The 10,968-nt window shown below is 32.7% G+C and overlaps 1 protein-coding gene across 1 annotated transcript; it reads left to right on the top strand.

Moving 5' to 3' along the window:
* The first annotated feature begins 247 nt into the window (after nucleotides 1-247).
* LOC132735705 (ependymin-2-like) lies at nucleotides 248-5,934 on the top strand. The gene is made up of 7 exons (XM_060722686.1): nucleotides 248-404; nucleotides 1,781-1,938; nucleotides 2,129-2,221; nucleotides 3,346-3,427; nucleotides 4,172-4,321; nucleotides 4,735-4,838; nucleotides 5,597-5,934. The coding sequence occupies exons 2-7, from the start codon at nucleotides 1,786-1,788 to the stop codon at nucleotides 5,648-5,650; spliced, it is 636 nt and encodes a 211-aa protein (XP_060578669.1). The 5' UTR covers nucleotides 248-404; nucleotides 1,781-1,785; the 3' UTR covers nucleotides 5,651-5,934.
* The last annotated feature ends 5,034 nt before the right edge of the window (nucleotides 5,935-10,968 follow it).

Genomic DNA, 10,968 nt, shown 5'->3' with positions numbered 1-10,968 from the left:
AATTACTTTGGTATGTATTTTGTACTTTCGGTTTCAACAACCATTATAAATCAGTATATAAATGATGAACTGTTTACAGTCATATCTGTAAATTAACTTTATTTTAGGTTGGCTTTAACTCGATATATATTGGTATAAATCAAGTCTTTAACTTCAAGCATTAATTACAATTTGTTAACTTGTTAAGTTTTTTAGCGTACGTAAGACCGAAATACCGTATCTGCACTATGTTCTTACTATTATTTTTTAAGCTCTTATCCGCAGTTTGACGGAAAGGACCGAGAAGATGCGATTGCTGAAGACCGTAAAATGATATATGATATTACCAATAAGAAATACGATAGTTTTAAACCTCTACCTGTTTGTAAACGGGTTTAACACTGGGACGAATTGACGTGGAACGGGTAAGTCACTATTTTCAACCATTTTGATATAACATTTGACATTAGCATTGATTTATCAAAAATTTTCGGACGAAAATATTGAAGTTATTGACAGATAATCTCCGTTTTATCAACTCACATATATTATATCAAATTTGCTATCGGAAATTAAAATGGTATTTTACCTGTCAAGTATCAACTCATGTAAAATTTACTCTTCGGTGTATTGACATATAATAGTTAAAGTATATGAAGCGAGTTAGTTACGAGGATATAACACTGGCTGGGGCGATATCAAGGGATGTTTCTGCTACAAAATGGCGAGGCCAACAGGTCGAGACAATTTTTTGCAGAAACATCCCGAGATGTCTCCCCAGCCTGTGTTATATCCTCGTAACTAACGAGTTTCATATACTTTAACTGTTTTATCGCAATAACATAATGTTTTCCTTTTTTGTAACAGAAATAAATAGATAAATAAATAAATAAAATAAATAGATAAAATAAATAAATAAATAAATATTAAATAAATAAATTAATTAATCGTTAGCTACATTACAACTATTTATTATAAGGCAGTTTTTTCAAGTTTTTTTTCGCTGCCGCGAAAAAAAAACGATATACAAAAGACATCCAATGTTAGAGGCGGATTGTAAACTGTTACCAATGTTGATTCAAGATTAAAGGGCTTTTTCATTGGAAATAATTCATTCAGCGAATGTACATTTTGATTAAATGAGGGTAAATTTCATTTCATTAATTATCTTTGTTTATATTTTCCATTTATTTATTTTCTTTTTTTTTTTGCTACTGGAATGTTCGTTACCCCTGCCCCATTGGAGCCTCTGGATAAAACCTTCACTGATATATACAAGGTGCTAAAAAACTCAACCGCAGTCGAGTTTTTTCCTATATGAATCAATGAAAAAACTGAAATGTTATATATCAATACAATTTTCAAATGCTCATTTAACTGTACTGAGTATAATGGGTTAGTAAGAACAAAGAAAGCGTTCGAAACCATGCGATAATATCACCATAACAGTGTATTCGGTTTAAGTATTTATTATTCACCTACACTTGTTAAAAATGATGTAAAATTAAATTTCTAAGGAAATAAAAAGGACAGAACAATAAAATTTGTATCCATGGATAAATTAAATCAAATATAATGTAATGTAATATAATAATGTAATATATGGCATATTGCACTTGAATGCTATATCAACGTTAAATATACTCTTTGCGTTAGTACAAAGTATATCTCAAATTCAATCAGAATTTTAAATTTGTACATTTGTATAAACATGTGGTAATAGAGACATGGTTTATACTACCTATGATTGTCCATTTCGTCATCTCAACATTTTCATATAATTTGTTTTGTCTTGTTTTAGCTAAAATGGGTACATCACTAAGAGGAACATTATTTATTGCCATCATTTCGTCTGTGTTGGCAGCATGTCATGCAGATGTGTGTTGCTTTCCAAGCCAATTTGAAGGTCATATAATTGATATGGAGCCAACTGGAAATCAAAATGAACCATATACTCAGGTATGCAGTGTGGATTTTTGTTGTCAGGTACTAAACTGAAGCAAGTGAAATATTGAAACCTTCAAATTGACACGTCAATTTTTATATCAACATCTTTAATTTCTTCTATTATTGGGTTTTTACTTAAACACTGACTAGCACTTACAGCGTTCAGTAAAAGTATATCATGTCTTATATTGAAACTTTACAGACAGATATTGACGTTTCATTTGACTGGACAAAGAATCGATTAAGACAGTATGTGGCAGCCGAAGATTATCTTCAGTTGCAGTTTTTCGGAAAGGTAATTATTTATTTAAATCACCAACACCAAAAGCTAATTAAAAATGTTATAATTATAAATATGTTTACAGATTATTCTAACAGTTACAATATTTCAATCCAGGGAAAATTACACATAACTTACTGAAAGTTAAGTTAAAGACGTGTTCGTAGTTTTTATTGTATCATAGTTTGGAGACCTTTCTGTTGAAAATATGTCAGGGTTAAATCGTATACATATACATGCACAGTGCGTTAACTGGAGTGCGGGTATTAGTTACCCGCACTCCAGAGCATGCCCATTGATTGGCTCATTTTTGCTGGGGTTTACATATTGTGACGGCAGTGAAAGTGAAATCGACAGAAATGTCATATTTAGATGCTCGTTCATTGGTTCATTTTTGCCGGGGTTTCATATTGTAACAACAGGGAACGTGTTTTTATGTTTGACTATGATACAAAAGAGAAAGAACACCAAAACACTCGGTAATCTGATTAATACTCGGGGGGCTACGCCCCCTCGTACAAATCAGATAACCTCGTGTTTCGGTGCTCTTTCTATTACTTATACCCCTACAAACGAAGTTAAGGGGTGGAGGGTATATAGGAGTCAGATTGTCACTCGGTCCGTCGGTCCACTTCATGGTTTCCGGAAAATGAAGGTTTGGAATACATCATACTTTGTATATAGTGACCTTATGTAGAATACCCGGTTGGTATTACTTTTTGATCCCCTGGAGCCAAGATCATTGTTACTTAAAATACAGATACACAAATGGTTTATGGACAATAGCAAGAGTAAGAAATGAGATATTTTAATCAAACGTACGTCTTATTACCTTAAGTGATAGCTGAAGCGATAGTTGATATTGCCGAAGATTATATAGTCGATACTAGTCATATATGACTTTCAAAGGAACCATTTGAGAAGATTACATATGACAGGGAGTCATATATTTTTAGACCATTTATATCGGGAAATATGTTACGGAGACTGAAGCAAGGTAGGAAAAGACAGAGAGCTGTTTAAATCAAGGGGTCACTCAGGTAGTCTCGACTTATATAGTCATATAACGTACACAATATATTTCATCTATTTTACTTTGACTAATGATAACTAAATAATTTCAATGTTTTTTATGCCAGGGTGTAATGTATACCATCCAAAATTCAACTTGCAAAGTCAGCAAACTGTTTCCTCCTCCGAACGGAACCTTCTGTATTCCAGGTAAATGAAGCAAAGTAATTTTTTATAATAGAAAAATGTGCTCGAGCTCGGTGCTTAACCATTTCCTACATACAATTAGCAGGCACAAATAAGCAAAGCATTATGAGCATTTTCAATATCTTCTATAACATAGCATTATATGCACCATCGAAGCCATGAGCCGATTCATATCATCCACGATAGCACAGAAACTTGAATACGTTTTGCTATATGTGTTATCATTTTGAGCTCACCTGAGCACAACGTGCTTATGGTGAGCTATTGTGATTGCCCACAGTCTGTCGTCCGTCGTCGTGCGTCGTCATCAATATCTTTAAACAACATTGGTGTATAATATAATCTATAGGTCCTCTACAATAGTTGTTTTAAGTTTGCCTCTTTTGTGACACAAATTACAGTATGTCTTCAGGTGAGCGGTTTGGGGATAATGTCTCCCTTATTAAGATACCAAAAATTGTTAAAAAAGTATTTCCTTATTTTGCAAAAAAATCATATGTAAAATGTATGCTGTAGCACTATTTTTATACATCTATTTGATACCAATAAACGCTCATTGGTTACATGTTTAAGATAATAGAGAAGAATATAATGCCCTTAAGAACGCGCAAAACGAAAAAAATGAAAATGTTGCGAGCTCCGTTTGATCGACTCTATTCTTAGTCGGTAGTGATGTATTTCTTCCAACAATTACCTGTAGAATGTCTTGTGTTCAGAGAGAAATAACAATGTATGATTGTTTTGCAGATAACGCAAAACGTATGAAAAGTTACACACTTGGTATAAAAGAGAAGATTAGTGCCATTGATTATTTAATTACCGAGAAGGAAAGTCAAATTCTTCGGACAATATCTGACATGTGTGTACCAGTGGCGGATATTTATTTCCCGTTGGCGTGTAAGCAATATTATACTTGTGGAAGCATTAGTGTGTATTAGTCCAAAATAAATTAAATCATTACAAATAATTTATGATTGAATTTGCTTTATAAGATGTGACTCTTATTTTATGATTATATTTATTTTACCTGAAAAAGTAATAACAATCCAAAGAAATGTTTACCTCTTTATTTGACATTTTATTTACGTTATAAAACTGAAGAGGAGAAAAAAATTATTTCGAAATAAAGAAATGCATCCCATTAACAGAAACGTTTCTTTTAGGATAATATATTGCATATTTCACAATTATATTTTCTAGTTTGCTAAGTAAACATCAATATAATTTCAAATTTTAGTTTTTAGTTTACAAGAATTATCTTACAAAGTTTCATACGCATCTTGATCTTAAATATGTTGCATTCCTTCCAGCAAACGACTTTTCAACTATAATTACCTATCAGAATCTGACCTCTGGAATTAAAGACGAAAAGGTGTTTGATGTACCGAGTTTTTGCAAATCAAATGAGAAGAAGGTAAACATTATAAGATTTTTACATTGTTCAGTACAATATTGAATTTTTGGTCGAGTACACAACTTTCAAAACTTATGGACGAAGCGCTAGTCGAGTCTTTAATCGGTTTTGCGGATGAATACGAGTAAAAAGATAGTATTGTTCTGACCCCTTTTCCACACTACCATTTTTAACATTTTAAAAGAACTTTGAAACTTTATGCACAATAATATATGAAAATGAAAAATGAATACGGGGATGTAATTTGAAATGCAATAAAATGTTAGGATTGTGGAAATTCAAACGGGTCTAAATTTATAAGATTTGATCCAATGGAACATAACTTGGTGTTAACGTAGACAATTCATTGGTTATATTTTATAATTAAATATATATTCAAAAGCATCGTGATGTTTCAGTAAATTAAATAAACATTAAACCGTTTAACGTTGTCACATATTCTAAATGATCATCTGAAGGGAGATCTTATGACTAAAACCCAATTTAAAACGACGGTGTCATGCATTTAAAGGGCAAACCACCAATGTTGCTTTTTGTGCATTATTTTTCTCTACAAAATTATTGCTTTATAGAAAATGAACAAAATGGCTAAGATTAACAAAAAGCTTTCAAAATATATATTTTTACATGTCCTTACATGTCCTTACATTTAGTAGAAAAGACATGTATATTACCCTTACAGTTTTTAACAAAGATAAACAAAGCATATGATAAGTATCGATTGCATGTTTTTATTTTCTTTTCCTTTTTTTCTTCAGAACATAAGCCCACCGATGATGAAAGCCAGCTATCTTTGGAAAGTCTCTCTTTAAAGCACAATTTTTCACTCTGAATAACCGATGTTTTATATCAGTGTTTTCGAAGAAACTATTGAAAGACCAGTCGCTTATAATCAAAAACAAGATCATACTGTACTGAAAAAAAAACAATGTACACTAGAAGCTATTTGTTTGTATTTGTTACCATTAGTATGTGCCTAACTTAACTTGTATAAAGCTATATATCTAGTCCTGTAGTTTACACAATTTTTGTTTGAAATTTGAATTTTGAAAATGAATGTTTTAAAAATACTTGTATTAAAGATCCTGTAACACATTTTTATGGTTTTATATCATAAATATGATGCTCAAATTAAGATTTATCATATATTGTAGGTTCCAAAAAGCATTATTTATAAAGATATAACCGAATTTAATATTTCATGTAAATAAAGGGAGGTAATAAAAATTTATTTTCTATAAAGTTTAAGTCAAATTGTACTATAAGAAATTAATGAATATATTTTAATGATTACATAATTATAATATGCACAAATATTTGCAATGCATATTTTACATATTTTTCGATGTTTGAAAATTGTTTTGAAGTTGTAATCCAGTATTTAGTGTTTGCTTGTATAAAACCAAATTAAAAAACCTTTTGCATCATAATATTTCTGAAAGATCTGATGTCAATTACTTTAATTTGTTTTTCCCCTTGGTGAATAGATCAGTTTATCATATTTAGTAAATAATAGTGATTGCTGAGAAAATTCAATATTGGGATTGGTGGTCTCTCTGTTTCATCTAACCTAGAAAAGCCGAAATGATCACTTGCACCTTTCTATCCTACGATTATCCTTCATGCTGGCTTGCATGTGCTTGATATATAAGCTATTGTTGTTTTAGTACAGAATAGCTTAACATGTCTACCAACTCTTCCAAATGTTTGTGTCGCCTTGAAAAGACGACATATAGGGGTTACTTTTGTCGGCGTCGGTGTCCCCTAAAGCTTGTCCGAAGCATATCCCAGTCACTATCAGTCGGATTGACTCCAAACTTAGTATGCATGCTTCTTTTAATGACCCAAAGTGCAGTGCACAAGAATCGTTACTCTGCGCTTCTTAAGTTTAGAGTAATTGTCCTTTGTTAATTTTCATACTTAATTTTTAACCGGGCCATTTCTTCTAAATATAAAATAGAGAAATACAGAATAATACAGAAAGCCACTACTCCTAAACTATAATGTAAACTGTATGGACATGAAACTTCATTGGATGATAGATCTCACTGAGAAGAAGTGCAGTGCACAAAAAACGGCACTCTTTACTTCATGAATTTAGAGTTATTTCCCTTTGTTGATTATAATACTTTATTTTTGTCCGAGCCATTTCATCTAAACTATATTAGTCTCAGCCATTTCACCTAAACTATAAAAGCTATGGACTTCAAACTTCAATGAACAGGCTCAATCAAACCGAGCCTGCAACATTTTCAATTTTGCCGTGTTGGGCTTTCTTTAGGGACTCTGTATTTATCTATTTCATAGGATTATAGATCTTATTGAGAAGAAGAGCAGTACACAAGAACCGGTACTCTGCACTTCATGATTTTAGAGTTATTGCCCTTTGATAATTATATTATACTTTAATTTTTGTCCGGGCCGATTCTCCTACACAATAAAAGCTATTCAAGCTACATCAATCCTGATGTAACATTGTTACAATCAATTCAAATGCCACTTAAGTTCAAGGTACATGTACATTATAAGAGTGGTGTTTATAAATATCCTATATTTGAGAAGAATATGTCTAAGTAACAGCTATACTGTTCACAAGTCGACACATCCGACTCGCGGAGTTCTAGTCTGAATATAGGCTAAAATAAAAAATGTATTTGTAAAGTATTCCAAATGCACCTCATATATACGCAGCTTATATGAGATTATATGAATGGCCTCCGTCTGTTGTCCGTAACATTTTAGTGATAACTTCATAATTCATAACATGAAGTTATGTAAAGTTTCGTAAATTACTTGAAAAAATAGTCACCATTATGAGAATTGGATAGCTCAAAACCACATTACGTTTTCCAAGATCAAGGTCAAACATATACTTACAGTTTGGTCAAAGGTTAAAGCATTGTACTAAGGCAGGAGGTACAGCCGTCCTATGACTGCCTTTTTCTACTTCAATTTGATTTACATTCCCAGTACAATGGGACATAGTATATTGTTTGTCTATCATTAACCACTGGTTGTCGTACATATAAATCGAAAGATAAATGTTTAATATTTACATAGTATCATTTATTTGTTTGTATGAGTATCTAAATGTTAGTGTTAGTTTTTGCTCCCTGAACTACCTATCAGTGTGCTGTCAGTGTATAAAATATGATAAACAAGATCAACAAGGAAAGGCGGCGTTCAATGAACGCAACTCCCACCCGACCCAGCAACAAGAGCCAGTGGCAATGAGCCCAGGAGGACCCGAAACAAAATCAGGACAGGGCACAAGGCAGAGCACGGGCAGGCCAACCACTAAAATCAAAAATAATAAGTAACTGATAAGGAACTAAAAGAAAACAATTAAATGATTGAATAATAGGCCCACAAAGTCAAAGGGCACAGGGGAAGGGGACATGAGACCTGGGGAAGGGAGGAGGGGCGGAATAAATTAAATAAAAACTAGGGGCAAAGGGGAAGATACTTACCGAAGACGAAAAAACAACAAGAGAAACAAACGTGTCTCCAAAACAGTATGAAACAACATAAGACATACATCTGAGGAAAACGGAGGGGCACCGCCTTGGAACGGGCAGCAGCACAAGTTCTGCTGGGGAGTTTAAACCGGTTAATGGTGCGCCAAACCTCACTCTGAGCCCCACAATGTTCCTATAAACGAACATGTTCCAATGAAATTGCAATTTCTCAGGTACATAAGGAGTAATGACTCGTCGGACAAATGTCTTTTAAGTAAATCTGATAAAGGCAAATTATTATAGGCAATTCACCCAAAGTTTGTTTAAAATTCTTATAATAATCTGGAGAAGACTGATCCATGGGAAGCATTAATATAAACAAAATAACATGAGAATTGAGTCTGTACATGAGAGATAATAACAAAAAAATGCAACATCCCTCATGCCCCCTAGCACCTGCTTGAGAGGTAGTCTTAAAGTGCTGCATTTTTAATCTAATTCAGCTTTTTTAGGCAATGGCTCTACAACGGAAGTATCGAGGGCTCTCATTTAAACAGATCACCAAACTATTTAATAACATATAGACAACAAGTCATAAATAATAGGTAAATTTAAGCAAAGTGGCATTTTGTCTTTCATACAAAATCATAAACACTTTACTTATAATTGTACTACAAAACCTTCACAACAACAACAGAAAAAAATGATAAAAATGAATGGGGAAACATATATGTATCGTGTTTATTTTCATACATAAAACTGAAATAAAAATAAGCAAGACAGGAATGTTAGAGAAGATTCAGTTCCATGATTTATTGATCATACACATTTTCTTACACCAAAACTCGCCAGGAAACCGGTAGTGGTTAAGAATTATGTAACATGCATTCTATACCACAGCGACTCTACATGACTGTAAGCTTGACCTTAGGTTTATCGTGGTAAGTAATCATGTAGTAGCCACCTGACTGTTGAGTCGTGCCCATCGTGTCATTCTGGTGACTATATTAAAATATTTAAATAAGACACCATGTTGAATTATATACTTCTCAACAGGCGCTAACCAAAACAAGAACAAATGCAAGGCGAGACACGTATTACAATAATACCTATCAGATATAACACCGAGTCCAATCGTTCACTATGTTTCCCAGGCGGAGAACGCATGGAGAGATCAATTTTACAGGTGGAAAACCGATACTGTGGTAAGAAAGTTGTCTTCAATTTCTTTAAAAATGCATATTTCACAAAACTTTATAGCCTATTCTGATCTCGTATGATTACTTTATCCGACAGGCATCTAGATGTTACATTTAGATGTTACATCCTTAACCTTTTCCCTTATATAAGCGTGTTTCGACGGCTTAACTTTTGCCCCCCCCCCCCAACTTTGTTAAAAAAGTGAACACTTTTTCGGCGCCGCCCCCATCCAAATGTTACATCAGGGGGTTGCTTGAGTGGGTTTGAAGGGGGGCGGAGTCCCCCTCATCGCCAAGAAAATTTTGGACATGTGACAGGCTAAAAATGGCCTGAGGTCGATCTTAGGGTAACTAGTAATAGACACTGAAAAGCCTTTTACTCTATCTCAATTCATTGAGAAGTTACAGCACTTTAAAATCAGTTTTGATGGAAAAAAAAACAATGCAAAATAGTGATTTTTGACAATTTTGAGACGTCCGCCCGTTGCCATGGTAACAGGAATTTCACGATTGAGCATGCTGTTACAGAGGCTATGGTGTAGTCAACATTTGTGCCGAGTTTCATCAGTATTGAAGGAAGCATTTTTCATAGTTTCATAGCAGTTTGAACTTGTTACAGGAGGCTTTTCAATGAAAACGGCCATTTTTCGCAATATGCTCATGGGGTAAAAACATACAGGATCTTTAAGCAGGAATATATATATATCAACTTCCTTACAACAAAATGAACATACAAGAAAATGTTGAAATAACACATCATTTTTTAGGTTCATTATAAGTTTTTCTTTTAGAAATAATACACTTTTTATTTTAATGAAGAATAGGCAAAGTATTTATCAAAATGTGTTTCAAATTACCTCCCTTTATTTACAGAACTTTGAATTCGATAATATCTATGTAAGATTTGTAATATTGGTAATAATTTATTTGAGTATCATGTTTATCATATTAGACTATTAAAGTTTTGATGTACAGGGTCTTTAAAAGAGTATACATTCGCTATTATTTGTCATTTGTCCATTGTTGTATTTGTTGTTTAATATTATGCGTGTATGATAGTAATTGTATACAATTATTCAGGATTCATGATTTAATTATCAAAGTACATATTTTGTAAAACAATCACTTACAATGCGTGCAAAAATCAAGGATTTTTCCAAAGTGTCATGTAAGATTATTATATAAATCAGCTAAATGTCGTTCAGTCAACATGACAAGACTTAGTTTATCTCTCCCTTTTAATGTTATTAAACAATATTCATTTGTTTAAGTTATTCAATAAGAGGTTTGTTCATTAAAAAGCTGATAATATGTGTTACAAACGAGGAATGACTTCAATTTCACACGATCTTTCCCCAGAACAGACCTCGTCCTTTTTGCTTATTAGCATATATATATACATACAGCGTACAAAGTATATTTTAATTTGTAAAAAAAAAGTGTTCTCACTTATTTGAAATAAAATTTGAAAAT

Source organism: Ruditapes philippinarum, unplaced genomic scaffold, assembly GCF_026571515.1.
Source record: "Ruditapes philippinarum isolate M1 unplaced genomic scaffold, ASM2657151v2 ctg4516_1_1_1_1, whole genome shotgun sequence".
Lineage (NCBI taxonomy): Eukaryota > Metazoa > Mollusca > Bivalvia > Venerida > Veneridae > Ruditapes > Ruditapes philippinarum.
This window is presented reverse-complemented; position numbering and strand designations above follow the sequence as displayed.

What these genes read in the sequence shown, in the direction of transcription:
- LOC132735705 (XM_060722686.1), top strand. Translation starts at nt 1,786, where the DNA reads ATGGGTACATCACTAAGAGGAACATTATTTATTGCCATCATTTCGTCT. An exon ending in AGTTGCAGTTTTTCGGAAAG is followed by an intron (nt 2,222 to 3,345) that starts GTAATTATTTAT and finishes TTTTTATGCCAG; the next exon opens with GGTGTAATGTATACCATCCA. An exon ending in CGGAACCTTCTGTATTCCAG is followed by an intron (nt 3,428 to 4,171) that starts GTAAATGAAGCA and finishes ATTGTTTTGCAG; the next exon opens with ATAACGCAAAACGTATGAAA.